Source organism: Puma concolor, chromosome C2 (genome assembly GCF_028749965.1).
Source record: "Puma concolor isolate L17-30 chromosome C2, mPumCon1.1.hap2, whole genome shotgun sequence".
Taxonomy (NCBI): Eukaryota; Metazoa; Chordata; class Mammalia; order Carnivora; family Felidae; genus Puma; species Puma concolor.
The window spans coordinates 151978214-151993350 of NC_141675.1; the positions used below are offsets into that span (position 1 = coordinate 151978214).

The 15137-nt window shown below is 47.1% G+C and overlaps 1 protein-coding gene across 1 annotated transcript; it reads left to right on the forward strand.

The window, feature by feature from the left end:
- Nucleotides 1-2443: 2443 nt before the first annotated feature.
- Nucleotides 2444-14924, forward strand: RIPPLY3 (ripply transcriptional repressor 3). Its single transcript, XM_086675955.1, has 4 exons — nucleotides 2444-2636; nucleotides 3722-3788; nucleotides 9569-9636; nucleotides 13793-14924. The coding sequence occupies exons 1-4, from the start codon at nucleotides 2530-2532 to the stop codon at nucleotides 14115-14117; spliced, it is 567 nt and encodes a 188-aa protein (XP_086532081.1). The 5' UTR covers nucleotides 2444-2529; the 3' UTR covers nucleotides 14118-14924.
- Nucleotides 14925-15137: the final 213 nt, after the last annotated feature.

A 15137-nucleotide genomic window follows, 5' to 3' on the forward strand; every position in this document is an offset into this window, starting at 1 on the left:
TAGCCTCTGTATGGTTTGGGTTCTACTCATCCAATTTTGTTCTTTCGACATTATACAGATGTATCTCTCCGTGCTGTTCAAAACTCAATAAACTTAAAAAATAGGTATATATATTATTGTCAAATTGGCTTCCATACAACACCGCGTGCTCATCCCAACAGGTCCCCTCCTCAATGCCCACCCCCCACTATCCCCCACCTCCACCCCCCATCCTCCCTCCCTTTGTTCTCTGTATTTAAGAGTCTTGTGGTTTGCTTCCCTCCCTCTCTGTTTGTAACTATTTTTTCCCCTTCCCCTCCCCCGTGGTCTTCTGTTAAGTTTCTCAAGATCCACATAGAGTGAAAACATATCTGTCCTTCTCGGACTGACATCTTTCACTCAGCATAATACCCTCCAGTTCCATCCACGTAGTTGCATGCTTCAATAAACCTTTTTACTACCTTCATGATATTCCATCATCCCTGATTTAGCCATTGCCATATGTTTAGACATGTTTTCAACATTATAAATAACACTGTCATAAACATCTGTTAATTAATATCTTAATTTTTTTATGTTTATTTACTTATTTTGAGAGAGAGAGATAGCACGTGTGCAAGCTGGGGAGGGGCAGAGAGAGAAGCGGAGAAGAGACTCAAGTCAGAAGCTTTAACCCTTTAACCGACTGAACCACCCAGGCGCCCCTAATATACTTTAATATAGACCCAGAAGGAGAATTACTGAGCCATCTTTAAGATGTGACCATCTTTAAGGCACACGATTTACGTTGTCATGCTTTCTCAGAAAGGTAACCTGACTACATTACCACAGGCTATATGAAACACACTCATTTTAAGGCACCCGTTTTAAGGTTGCCCAACGTTAAACATAGCATTTTATTGTTGTAATGTCTGCCAATGTTCTTTGATTTCCTCTACCCCTGTTATATACTCAGGGTCCTCTTTAGTCGTTTGTATGAAATGTTATATAGTAAGCTTAGTTATTAATTCCCCCCTCCGCCTTTCATTAGGTTTAATTATTGCCAAATAATTGCCAAAAAACTGTTGCTTTTTTAAAAAAAATTTTTAATGTGTATTTGTTTTTAAAAGAGAGAGAGACAGACAGACAGCGTGAGCAGGAGAGGAACAGAGAGGGAGACACAGAATCCCGAGCAGTTTCCAGGCTCTGAGCGGTCAGCACGAAGCCGGACATGGGGCTTGAACTCACCAACCACAGATCATGACCTGAGCCGAAGCGGGGCTGCTCAACCGACCCAGCCACCCTGGAGCCCCCAAAATCTGTTGCTTTTAAGGCAAGAAAATATGGAAATATACATATATATATCATTTTTTTTAATGTGGAAATATTTTTATCTCTGCAGTTCATTGCTTTCCCACCCCCCACCCCCCATCAGTTTAAATCACAGGCAGCAAGCTCCAGCTCTCAAACGCAGAGTCAGTGGGGCACCGAGGAGCAGACGCTATTTCAGCAAGGGGCCCCCAGGCCGGGCCCGCGGCCTTCGGTGCTCTGTCGCCCGGGCAACTGATAAACCAGCATTCCTCCCACCTGACCCCGCGCCGGTGACGGTGGCGGCCGCGCTCCCGCGTCCCGCTCCGGCCCTGCAGCCTGGGCACGCGTCCTCACCGTCCGGCAGCGGCCAGGCTCATCCAGGCGCTTTCCCAGCGCGGCCCCCGGGGTGACCGGAGGCGAGTCCCACGCACCCCCACGCGGGGCCACCTTCCTCTGCAAGGCCCGCGACGGCGGGGAGCGCGCTGTCTTCCCGCTGTCCTCTCCGCGGCCTTCCACCCGCCTGGAAGTGTCGCCGCGTCTCCACCCCACCCGGTTCGCGCAGCGCCGTCGGGGCGTCCCGGGCGCTCCAGCACCGCAGGCAGGGCGGGTCCACGCGGGTTCCCAGACTTCCGTAGCTGCCCCCCAAAATCGCCCTGCCGCTAAAAAGTGGCGGACGTGAGGTCCTGCGGAATTCTGGGGACCCAGACGTTCCCGCAGCAACCAGAACCCCAGGGGCCCCTCCCCTCCCGCAGCGGGCGGGGGACACCCCCGGGAGAGGGTCCCGCCACCCCTGACCCATAAGCGTGACTTCCTTGCAGAAATACAACCCCCCCCCCCCGCACGTGTCCTCTTCCCCGCGCTTCCCGAGACACTTGCCGTCGCCCATTCCCCTGGGTGCCTCGCCCCCGCCCTGGCAACCCTCCCTGGGTTTCCTTTGTCCCCGCCACACCCCTGCCCCGAGCTTCCAGAGTCCTCTCCAAGGATATCCCACCACCACTCCCCCCACCCCCCCCAACCCCCGCGCCGCGCCTCTTCGGGACCTTTTCTGGTCCCTTCCCCCTCTCCGCCTTCCCTGTCCCCTCCCCGAGCCTCTCCTGCGCCCTCCCCGCCCCCTCCTCGGTTTCCCCTGTCCCCTCCCGCCCCGCCCCCGTTTTTAAACCTGGCGCCGAGCGCCCTGGTAGGTGAGCGCCCTCGCCCGAGCGGTTAGAGGCGCGGCCGAGTCGCTGGCGCCGCCGGAGGGGCGCTGGCTGTGCGGGCACCATGAGACCCGAGGCGGCGGCCGGAGCCCGGGAGGCGCGGGGGCGCGTCTGTCACTGCCCCGCCGACGGTCCCCGGAGGCCACCACCGCCGCCGCGCGGGCCGGAGAGGTGAGGGTGTCCCCGCGGTGCGACGGTGAGGGGGGCGCAGAGCGGGATGCCCCGTGCGCCGCTGAGTCCCCCCGAATCCGGGCGGAGCTCCGGAGCCCGACGGCGACGCAGGGCAAGTCCCTTAACCTTAGTCAGGGACGCAGAGTCCTCCGGGTTTCGGGGTACAGCGCCGAAGCGCTGAGGCCCAGGAACGCCCCGCGAGGAAATGGGCCAACGCTTCCATTCATAGATCTGAAATCACTGGGCTGGGAACGTTGAAGTCTCGGGGCCTCTCGGCGTGCCTAACAGGGGTCCCCTCACGTTGACTGTCACAGGCTTGGTGACAGTGTTTGGTTGGCCCTGTGCTTGGGGCTCAGCCCTTTCAAGGTAGTACGGTTAAAATCGAATTAGCCAAGGAGGCGTGGAAGGGGCTGCGTGGCTAGGCAGCCAGACAGGAGAAAACCATTTGCCCCTTTTGCATCCTAGACTCCTTGTGGAATGGTCTCTGCGAAGTCAAGATCATCCTTCAACAGCGCGGGTGGTGCGGTAGAAATTAATGAGCCACAAAGTAGCCAGCTACAGTGGGGAATCAATGGAAGAATCCAGTCAGGCTGGAAGAGAAATCCCTCAACTAATGTGTCCTCTGATCACTGCATCAGATTTGGGACTTCTCAAAACCCAATGAAGGCAGAGAACTGATAATGTGGCAAGGAGGAAAAAAAAAAAAAAAAAAAGAGAGAGAGAGACCCCCCCCCCCCCAAATGGTACTGGTTTATCCACAGACTGAGAACTTGAGAGAACTTTCTGGGGTATCCAGTGATCCTTTCTCAGGCAAACATTAGAATTGATAAGAATGATAACTCTTACGATATTATTTTTTTTTAAGTTTATTTGTTTTGAGAGGGAAAGAGAGAGAGAATCCCAAGCAGGCTCTGCATGGTCATGGCAGAGCCCCACATGGGTCTCAATCTCACAACCATGAAATAGTGACCTGAGCTGAGATCGAGTTGGATGCTTAACTGACTGAGCCCCCCAGGTGCCCCTTATGACATAATTTTGAAAGAGCAGAAAATGCTGGGGTTCATCTCTGGTCCCTGCCTTTCCAGCCCCACGCCATGGAGACCTTGGATCCTGACACCCCAAGAAACTGAGCTGCCCGCAACTGGAAACCCGGTAAGGTTAAGGGGGGCATTGTGGTATCCAACAGTTCAGCCAGAAAGTGGCACCAACTCAAAAATGACCATGAAGGCCTGTCCCTCTCTCGGTGGTCTAATACAGAAGTGCCTGTGGGTTTGGGATTGGGAGCCTGGGTGAGGCTGCTGTTAATCAGACCTGAGTCACATGCACAGATTGGGCTCCTGCTTGCTTCTCTCTCTCTCTGTCTTCTTTTGAATCTTGATTCATTTTTGGAGAGCAAGATGGAGACAGAGCATGAGTGGGGGAAGGGGAGAGAGAGAGAGGGAGACACAGAATCGGAAGCAGGCTCCAGGCTCCCATCACAGAGCCTGATGTGGGACTCGAACCCACAAACCATGAGATTGTGACCTGAGCTAAAGTCGGACACTTAACCGACTGAGTCACCCCGGCGTCCCTGCTTGCTTCTTTCTTGAAAAGCAAAGCCTACCTATGGCCTAGTTCTTTCAAGGGCATTCTGAGAGAAAGAAAGGGAGATTTCTTTTATGTTGTTTTTTCCCCTTGCAAACCAGCGGGTAGAGAGAGGAGGTGTTGGCTGTCTCTGGCTGCCTCCCCTCTCCTTAGAGAAAAGCTGAGGGTGCCATTACTGCTGGGCTGGTACCACAGTGCAAATAAGGGCAGAGACCAGTCTGGGGTGCCCAGAAGTTGCTGTTAAAAGCCCACCATCTGGCCCTTTCTGAAGGACTTTTGCCCAGTCTGCAAGCACTCCTGGGGTAATTCATGTTGTCTGAGCAAATACACTCTGGCTGAGGGCTTTGTGGGTAAAGATTAATCTCCACCGCTATTCTTTTGTTTCCTGCACTGGTAACTAAATGGCTTTATACTTACTGAAGTAATGGCTTGCTTTCATAGAATTTACCTTGCCTTTTTAAAATCTTAAAATGTAAGTCGATGACTTTTATAATGCTGAAGAGCTAATCAGGCTGGGAAGGACCGTGTATTTAATTTACGTAACACGTGGCATATGTTATGTGTGCAGTTATTTGTAATATGATAAGAAATTCAGGTGTGGGAAAGCTGACCTTGGACTGTATTTTGATATCCGGACTACTTTATTAAATTAGCCTGGATAGAAGTTTTTAATTCAGTTGCTATTATTTAAAGAATGAAAAAAATACAATCTATATCAAATTAATGATTTTGTAGCCGAAATTAGTCTTAAACACATGCGATATCTAAATAATGGAAAATAATTTCGTCTTTTGCATCCAAGCTTAAGTTTGTTCTTAAATATAAGATTTAAGAGGTGCTTGGGAGAGGGAGAAAATATAGTTTACAATTGTGTGATTTTTTTTTTGTTGTTGTTAAATGAAATGTATATGGAGCGGTTGTTGCAAGAATAAAAATACTGTAGCACATTTATTAACGCAAGGCAGGTGGATTTTTTCCTATGATGACGAGAGGGCTATTTGTGAGAAAATTGTTAAGGTGTAGCAACTTTCTAGTTGATCGCTAGCATGGCACACTGGATAAAGCAGTTGTGTCCATGGATTTGGCGGGGAGGTGCTCTGTGGGGGCTGCAGCGCACGCCGCCCTGCACGCCCGGACAGCTCTTTGTAGAGCCCACTTGGCGGGGCGAAGTCAGCGGGAGCCAGGGCCAGGTGAGCGCCGCCCGGCACCGGGAGGGACCGCTTCTTGCTCAACAGCGCCCTCTCCCGACGACGCGGGAGAACTCCTTGGCTCCCGGGCCCTGTTGTGTATTTCCGGAGAAATTGTAGGGCTGGATTGGAGGCCCTGTGCCCTGAGCCTTGGACTCACCCTCACCCATTTGGTATCCTTCCCTCTCCTTGGGGGCTGTCTGCCTCTCCTGCCTGGGGAAAATGAACGACAGCCTAATCCTTCGTTGACCTCTGTTGCATTTCTCTCCTTGCCACTTGTCGACCTTGCAAGGGAGGTGATTCCCTAAAAGGAGATGGGCCCATCCTCCCATCTCACAGGTTTCCCCGCACTTGCACTTTGTTGGAGTCAGAGGCTGCATGGGGAGGAGAGGGGGAGACCCTCATGAAAGTCTCTGCTTGTATCTCTTCTCTTACTCTTAAGGACACACACATTGACATACTTACTCTGTATGCATTTCTGTTCCCCTTGCATCATCAAAATATGAATGTTTAGACATTTCTGTCATCAGAAAAGGATCTTTAATTAGAGTGTATTTGTGACATAAAGTTTTTATTTTTATTTATTTAATTTTTTTTCTTTTTTTTTTTTTTTAGAGAGAGAGAGAGAGCATGAGTCGGGGGCAGAGGGAGGTGGGGGGGGGAGAGAGAGAGAGAGAGAGAGAGAGAGAGAGGGAAAGAGAATCTTAAGCAGGCTCCATGCTCAATGCAGAGCCTGACATGGGGCTCGATCCCCTGATCCTGGGGTCATGACCTAAGCCGACATCAAGAGTCGGGTGCTCAACGGACTGAGCTACCCAGACCCCCTGGCATAAAGTTTTTAAAGCTGTGTATGTTTGTGGGTAAAGTTTTACAGTTTTTAAAGGTGTATTGAATGTTTCAGAGTCTGGTTAGAATTACTCAGTTTATTCTGTTTGAAAATTTTTTTCCACGTTTATTTTTGAGAGAGAGAGAAAGAACTTGAGTGGGGGAGGGGCAGAGAGAGAGCTCCGGAGACGCAGAATCTGAAGCAGACGCAGGGCTGGAACCCACAAGCCGAGAGATCATGGCCTGAGCCGAAGTTGGATGCTTAACCAACTGAGCCACCCAGGTGCCCCTAGAGTTACTTGCTTTAAAGGAAGCTGTTTCTCTGTACTAACACTGCCTTTTGGTGCCACCAAAGTGTGTGCAAAGTTGTATTAGACACAGCCATCACCGGATATAAAATCACCTCCGACAGCCCAGGATTGCTTCCTGTGGTGGAGTGAGCATTTAGAGCTATTTTATAAAGACAAACAAAGCTTAACACAGACACGATTCTCTGGAGTCCTCAAAAAGTGAACTTCATTTTGGAGAAGGTCTTGCTCAAAGAGCCTCATTTTTCTTTCCCTATTAGCTCAGCACAGCATATTGGAAAGAAATATGGTTGCTAAAATATAATGACGTTTGGGGTGCCTCGGTGGCTCAGTCGGTTGAGCGTCCAACTTCAACATAGGTCATGATCTCACAGTTTGTGAGTTCGAGCCCCATGTCGTGCTCAGTCCACTTTGGATCTTCTCTCTCCCTCTCTCTCTGCCCCTCCCTCACTCATGTGCACTCTCTTGCTCTCTCTCTCAAAAATAAATAAACATTAAAAAATATAAATATACATATATGTGTGTGTGTGTATATATACACACATTTATATGTATGTATGTACATATAATGTATATATATGTACATATAATATATATGTATGTACATATATATGTATATATAAAATGACGTTTGCTCACAAAGACCACACATATCACTGCAGGATGGAAGGATGTGATGATCATTGGTGACAGTCCTCAGACTCCTTCCTTGTCACACTCCAGAAGATTTTGTCTCCCTCTCGATCTGGCTCCATGCAACCCAAGGGCTGGGGTTTCTGATCCACGGCCCCAGCCCATTTCAGCTCACTTTCAAGCTGTCCCCGGATGGTCTGTCCCAAGACACCCCACTTCGTGCTTTCCATATAACTAAAACTTTCAGAGCTCTAACATCAAATGGCAATTTCTGCCTTCTCAGCCCCTTAGATAATCTGGCCACAGTTCAGGCCAAATTCTTTGAGATTCAGGACCTCACAGAATGGGCAGAAAGGGGTCAGCCCTGGACCGGAAGAGTGATTGTCCTTTCTCTCACTAGCACCTCCTCTGGTCACAGCGTGGACAAGCCTGGCTCTCTCTCTCTCTCTCTCTCTCTCTCTCTCTGTGTCTTATCTCCATCAATGTTGTCCTTAGTTGCTCAGCCTAGCTTTTCTTTCCTCCACTCCTGATATTCAGGTGGTCACAGGGTTTTTTGAATACTACTGAAGTGCCCTTGAAATCCCTCTTTCCTTTCCCTTCCTGTCACTGTCCAAATCTTTATTACCTCTTGCTGTGTGCCTCTGGGCCCTTACCTCCCCAACCTAGGCTATGCACTAATCCCAGGGGCCACCGTTATCCTTAAAATACAGGTCTGACTATTGAACTCCTGACTTCAAAATCAGCACTGGTCTTTACTGCTGCCTCCAGAATGAAACTGAGACTCAAAATTAGGTATTCAAGGGGCGCCTGGGTGGCTCAGTCGATTAAGCGTCTGACTTCGGTTCAGGTCATGATCTCATGGTTCATGAGTTTGAGCCCCGCGTCGGGCTCTGTGCTGACAGCCCGGAGCCCGGAGCCTGCTTCGGATTCTGTTTCCCCATCTCTGCCCCACCCCTGCTTGTCTCTGTCTCTCTCTGTCAAAAATGAATAAATGTATAAATGTTAACAAAAAAAAAGAAAAAATAGGTATTCAAGGTGTCCTGTAATGAGGATTCAGCTTCCTGTTGGAGCCCACAGCTCCTCGTTCATTCCACACTGGGCTCCTCACTCTTCCCCATCTGTGCCCCTCAGAACCTGATGCTCTTCTCTGCCAGGAATGGTCTCAGAATCACACATTCAAATGCCACTGAGGTCTCTGCCAGGCCTCCCATGAACCTTTCCCTCCTCCCTGCTTAGAATTGCTGGCATCTTGCTATATGATGCTTTGTAGTGCGGCTATTTGACAGTGTGTGTGTGTGTCTTTTCCAATTATATTTAAAAAGCCTGAACTGGGGGCGCATGGGTGGCTCAGGTTTAAAATCAATAGGAAAAGACCATCCAGAGAGAACGTAGGCAAACAGGTGATTCAAAGACAAGAAGAGGCACCTGGGTGGCTCAGTTGGTTAAGCATCTGACTCTTGAATTCGGCTCAGGTCATGATCCCAGGGTTGTGGGATTGAGCCCCGCATCAGGCAACACACTGGGCATGGAGCCTGCTTGAGATTCTCTCTCTCTCTCTCTCTCTCTCTCTCTCTCTCTCTCAAAGAAAAAAAAAAAAAAAAAAAAACAACCCTGAACTGAAGGACTGTGTCAGACGGACTCCTCTTTCCATCTTTGAATCCCTCACAGCCCCCAAGACATCACTGTCAACAGGAAGAGGAAGAGAGACTTATCAAATACTGTTAAGGTGTTGGGGCACCTGGGTGGTTAAACGTTAAGCGTCCAACTTTGGCTCAGGTCATGATCTCACGGTTCACAAGACTGAGCCCCGTGTCGTGCTCTGTGCTGACATCTCGGAGCCTGGAGCCTGCTTCGGATTCTGTGTCTCCCTCTCTCTCTGCCGCTCCCCTGTTCACACTCTGTCTCTCTCTCAAAAATAAATAAAACATTAAAATTAAAAAAAAAAAAAGATTGAGAACTCGATCCGTGTTCCCCTTAAGAATAAGGAGGATGAGGGGCACCTGGGGGGCTCAGTCGATTAAGCATCTGACTTCAGCTCAGGTCATGATCTCACGGTTCGTGGGTTCAAGCCCCGCATTGGGCTCTGGGCTGACAGCTGGGAGTCCGGAGCCTGCTTCGGATTCTGTGTCTCCCTCTCTCTCTGCCCCTCCCCCACTCACACACACACACACACACACACACACACACACACACACTCTCTCTCTCTCTCTCTCTCTCTCTCAAAAATAAACATTAAAAATTTAAAAAACCCACAAATACTGTTAAGGTGTTTACATTGTCTCTAAAATTGGTATTGATACTAAGAAGGGCAGACCACTTAGGTTATATTTTTTTAGAATTTCAGGATGCTACTTCAGACAGACTATATCTGTGTTTGATGTGTCTGTCTTTGCAGCTTGAACCTGGTGATGACCGGCAAACTCCGGGATCAAAGGGTGCCTTTGGGTTTCAGCATCCTGTAAGGTAACATGACTTCACAGCAAGAAATATGTTCTTTCTTTTTAATAGAAGCATAAGTATATTTTAGTGTCCTTACCTGTGTACATTCTCAACAAAGTGGAAAATAATTCAGTATAGTCTTCTGTATTGAGTTCTTACCCAAAGGAACTTCAGGGATATTTTGTTGGATTTCTGGAATTCATTCATTCATTCATTCAGTGTTCCAGTTGCAAATTGGATTGACCTCTTTCCTTTATGTCTTTTGTTTATACCTCTCATTCCATATTATGTCTTGTGTTAATTTTTTTTAATGTTTATATTTATTTTTGGGAAGGGGAGGGGCAGAGAGAGAGGGGGCCAGAGGATCCCAAGTGGGCTTTGTGCTGACCTCAGAGATGATTCGGGCTCGAATCAACCAACCGTGAGATCATGATCTGAGCTGAAGTCAGATGCTTAACCGACTGAGCCACCCAGGTGCTCCTGTCTTGTGTTAAATTTAATTGGATGGGGCGCCTGGGTGGCGCAGTCGGTTAAGCGTCCGACTTCAGCCAGGTCACGATCTCGTGGTCCGTGAGTTCGAGCCCCGCGTCAGGCTCTGGGCTGATGGCTCGGAGCCTGGAGCCTGTTTCCGATTCTGTGTCTCCCTCTCTCTCTGCCCCTCCCCCGTTCATGCTCTGTCTCTCTCTGTCCCAAAAATAAATAAACGTTGAAAAAAAAAAATTAAAAAAAAAATAAATAAATTTAATTGGATATGAATTGCATATGTGTATCTGCTTATCTACTTAAGTACTTAAGTACATTTCTATTTCTTTCCCAGAATATGAGTTAGCATATTGTCTAGAGCAAAGTAGACCTTGAAAATATGTGTGTGACCGAACAAGGGATTGGTTGGAGGGTTCTGCCACCGTTGGCTTCTCCGGCCTCTCTGTGCTCCCATGGTCCTTCCTGGTGGGGATCAGGACCCTCACTACTGTATCCCTCTTACATTTCATCCATTTTAGGCGGGTGGCTCATGCTCAGGATCTTTTTATCTGTTTCTCTGTCTCTTTCTCTCCCCATCTCTCATTTCCTGCAGCAGAATGAATCTAGTCTGTGCTACTCCTCATGAAAGTATTTTTACCCTGGTTATCCTGGAAAACTGAAAGCTCTAGTAAAACCCAGAGATACTAACTGCTAGAGATGCACTTGAAAGACCTTCAGACTGGTCGAAGAGTGATTTCTGGAAAAGGGAAGCTTTCCTAGTGTCCCTTACACCTGTGGTCTTCATTCCCCACGGGACTGGGGAAGCTTTAAAAATACAGACGCCGGGGGGCTCCCCTGGGAGTGTTGACTCATTTGTTCTGGGAAAGGCCTAGGTGTCTGTATTCGTACGGTCTCCCAGGTGATCCCAGTGTGCATGGGGGATGAACCTGCCACCCTCTGTCTCGCCCTGTGAGCGTCCACCTGCACGACCCACCCGTGGACCTGCCGGCCGCAGACCCTCTGGGGCTGCTCCCCAATTTTTGTTTCATTGAAAAGGCAGTGACTGGTGAGGCATGCGTTACAAACTGAGTGCACAATTTTATCTTTTTATTACAGAAAATTTCAAACACAGACAAAAGTGGAGAGAACGGTACAGGGACCCACATGCCTGTCACCAGCCTCAATAATTATCAGCCGTCTTCAGACCTGATGGTGTTTATCACCTTCTCCAACCCATTTTTTTAATTGTTGTTAGAATATTTTAAAGCAATTCCAGATATCCTACTAATTCACATTCCCCTGCAATTACTTCAGCATTACAGCTAACTTTTAATATGGCCAAACCCTGGGGGCACCTGGGTGGTTCAGTCAGTTAAGCGCTGATTTCGGCTCAGGTCATGATCTGACAGTTCGTGAGTTCGAGCCCCATGTCGGGCTCTGTGCTCACAGCTCAGAGCCTGGAGCCTGCTTCAGATTCTGTGTCTCCCTCTCTCTCTGCCGCCCCCCCCCCCCCGCTTACTCTCTCTCTCTCTCTCTCAAAAATAAACAAACATTAAAAAAATTTGTAAAAGAAAATATGGCCAAACCCTAAACTATGTTTGTAGTTTATATTTTATTTATACATTTTGTATAATATAGAATTTATATTATTTATATTTTATACAATATAGAAATATGTTACATTTTTACATTTTATATTTAAATTTATATTTTTATATAACATTACTTGTATTTATATAATATAGAAATATATATTTAAAGTATATATATACATATATGTATATATGTATAAAGTATATGTATACATATATGTATATATATATACATGTCTATATATATATTTTTTTTTTTCTTCTGTTTGTTGCAGAGTTCCTCAACCCCAGCACTATTGAACTTTGAGCTGGATGATTGTTTGCTGTAAGGGGCTGTTGTGGGCATGACGCAATGTTCAGTGGAATCACTGGCCTCTGCCCACCACATGCTAATAGCTTCTCCTCAGTTGTGGCAACCAGAAAGGTCTCCAGACGTTGCCACATGTCCCCTGGAGGCTGAGAATCCCTGGCTTATCAGAAATCTTGGGACATTCAGGGGCGCCTGGGTGGCGCAGTCGGTTAAGTGTCCGACTTCAGCCAGGTCACGATCTCGCGGTCCGTGAGTTCGAGCCCCGCGTCAGGCTCTGGGCTGATGGCTCAGAGCCTGGAGCCTGTTTCCGATTCTGTGTCTCCCTCTCTCTCTGCCCCTCCCCCGTTCATGCTCTGTCTCTCTCTATCCCCAAAATAAATAAACGTTGAAAAAAAAAAAAAAAAAAAAAAAAAGAAATCTTGGGACATTCAGAATTGTCACGCATTATTTATAGCAGGGTGTTTCCGCTCTTTTCTCCTCCATCCAAAAAGAGGGAAATGGAAATCAGCTCTACAGGGGCGCCTGGCTGGCTCGGTCGGTAGAGTGTGTGACTCTTGATCTCGGGGTTGTAGGTTCGAGTCCCATGCTGGGTGTAGAAATTACTTAAAAATATAAAAAAATAAATCAGCTTTGCAACTAAGTAGTGATCAGTTGATAATCCCTCTCAGTTCCTCAGGAGACCTCAGGGGAAAACGCCAATAAATTAGTGAGTAAATGGTAAGAAAAAAGGATTATGGGGAGAGTGAGGGGTATTTTAAATACTTCCCATGTGTAACTGGAATCCTAAATTCTATAAAACCTGGAGTTAGAGGTTCCAAATTTATATATTTAGGTTATTTCCCTTCCTTCCTTCTTTCTTTCTTCCTATTCTTTGGACTAGACAAATAACTAGGGTTACCATCTTCTGTACTGGCAAAGTGAGGAACCCACCCCTATCACTTTTCTAGAGCAACGTCCAGAAAGATTAGCTGCTTCTCTAGACTCGGCCCTCAGGGTCAAGTTTCCTCCAGGGCCCAAAGGGCTTCAATGTTCCCCATGCTCAGGGGTGTTAGGGAGAGTGGGACCTAACCTAAATAGGACATATATTCTCCAGGATAAATCAAGTTCTCCATTCAATCAGAGTGAGACTCTTCATCTTGAAACTTGGTGTTTTAATTCCCTCTTACCTTCACGGAAGCAGACCCTTTTTCCTGTGTTGGTCTAAATTGATTTGCTCACTCACGTTTTAGCTCATTTCTGAACTGGTGTAGGGTTCCTCACCAGCTCTCTCCACCTGCCCACAGTCTTGTGTTCTGGTGACTTAGAAAACACACCTCGGGGTGCCTAGGTGGCTCAGTTGGTTAAGCGTCCGACTTCAGCCTCAGCTCATGGTTTCATCGCTCCTAAGTTCAAGCCTCGCGTCAGGCTCTCTGCTGACAGCTCGGGGCCTGGAGCCTGCATTGGATTCTGTGTCTGTGCCTCTCTCTGCCCCTCCCCAGCTCACAATCTGTCTTTCTCTCTCTCTCTCTCAAAAATAAATAAACATGAAAGAAAGAAAGAAAGAAAGAAAGAAAGAAAGAAAGAAAGAAAGAAAGAAAGAAAGAGAAAGAAAGAAAGAAAGAAAGAAAGAAAGAAAGAAAGAAAGAAAGAAAGAAAGAAAGAAAGGAAAAAAAAAAGGAAAGAAAGAAAAGAAAGAAAAGAAAACACTCCGGGCACAATGAAGGCAAGATCAGAGAGGGAGATTGGGAGTTAGCTGCTTTTAGGGAAGAGGACCCTCTCGATGGAGTTCAGCATTGTTTCGGGGTGATTAATGGTGTATTTTTTTCTTAAATATTAGACTTTATTTACCCATTTCAAAGCGCCAAGAGTATCTGCAGAGTTCTGGGGAAAAAGTGCTGGCCAGCTTCCCGGTGCAAGCCACAATCCACTTCTACAACGATGAATCCGATTCAGACGATGAAGAACAAGAAGAAGAAACCCAGTCTTCCGAACTTCAGTGCCAGGAGACAGAAGGTCAGGCGGAGAGTGGCCCAGGAGGGAAGGGCAAGGACCAGCTCACAAACCTGGGACGGAGGTCTGTAGGACACGGTGGCCTCAGTGGTAAGGGTCTACTCCCTCATGGTGACTCTCTGGGGAGCACAGAGTGTTCCTCACCCAAATAAATGGGGTCCCTCTCCCATGCCAGACCTGGCTCACATGCACTCCTGGGGACAGCCGTGCCAGGACACCTTGCATTTCCCTTGGTGTTTGGGGGTCGGGGACTACCTCTGGCCAGGACGCCACCCACAGCCAGAACTTAGCTTTTAACTTTTCCTTCTCCTGGTGATTCTCTTCGGGGCACTCATGCACACTGTTGAGAAAGGATTCCAGGACCAGGAGAAGGTTTGTGTTGACATGGGTTGTTATTAGTTGGGACCAACTTTCAAAGCACCATTTGCCATTGTCACTGTGCCATCAAGTGACAGATTATTCCAATATAGGTTACGACCCCACCTGTGCCTCTCACGTAACCTCGGACTCTTTATTCAGCGATTTCTACTTTTGTAACAATGGTGGAGCGATTGTCCCAGGGTTGATGTATTTGCTTACTGGCATTCCCAAAATATTTATGAAAAATAAATAAAACTGAACAATTTCCATAAGAGTAACAGAAATTTTAAATGTGGATTTTTAGGGGACAATTCTGGATAAAAATTTATGATTCTTGTCTAAGGGCTGAGTGTATGAATAAATGGAGAGAAGAGCTTTAACTCTTAGTTGGGGACTGGTTTGGGCTTATTACTTGAATAGAATAACACTGTTTTCAATCAAATTATCTAATATAAAATTATTTCCATTTTTTTAATATTTTGATGATTAAATGAGTGCACTCCACAAGTTTATCACTTAACTATCTTACATGTGGTTGTTTTCCTATATATAGTACATTATATAAATTTATACTTGAAATAAATATTTTGAAAGAAAAATGTTTGATAATCACCTTTTTTGTGTAAAATAATTTTATTTATTTATTTATATTGTTTTTTTTATTTTTATTTTTTTTTAAATTTTTTTTAACATTTATTTATTTTTGAGACAGAGAGACAGAGCATGAACGGGGGAGGGGCAGAGAGAGAGGGAGACACAGAATCGGAAGCTGGCTCCAGGCTCTGAGCCGTCAGCCCAGAGCCCGACGCGGG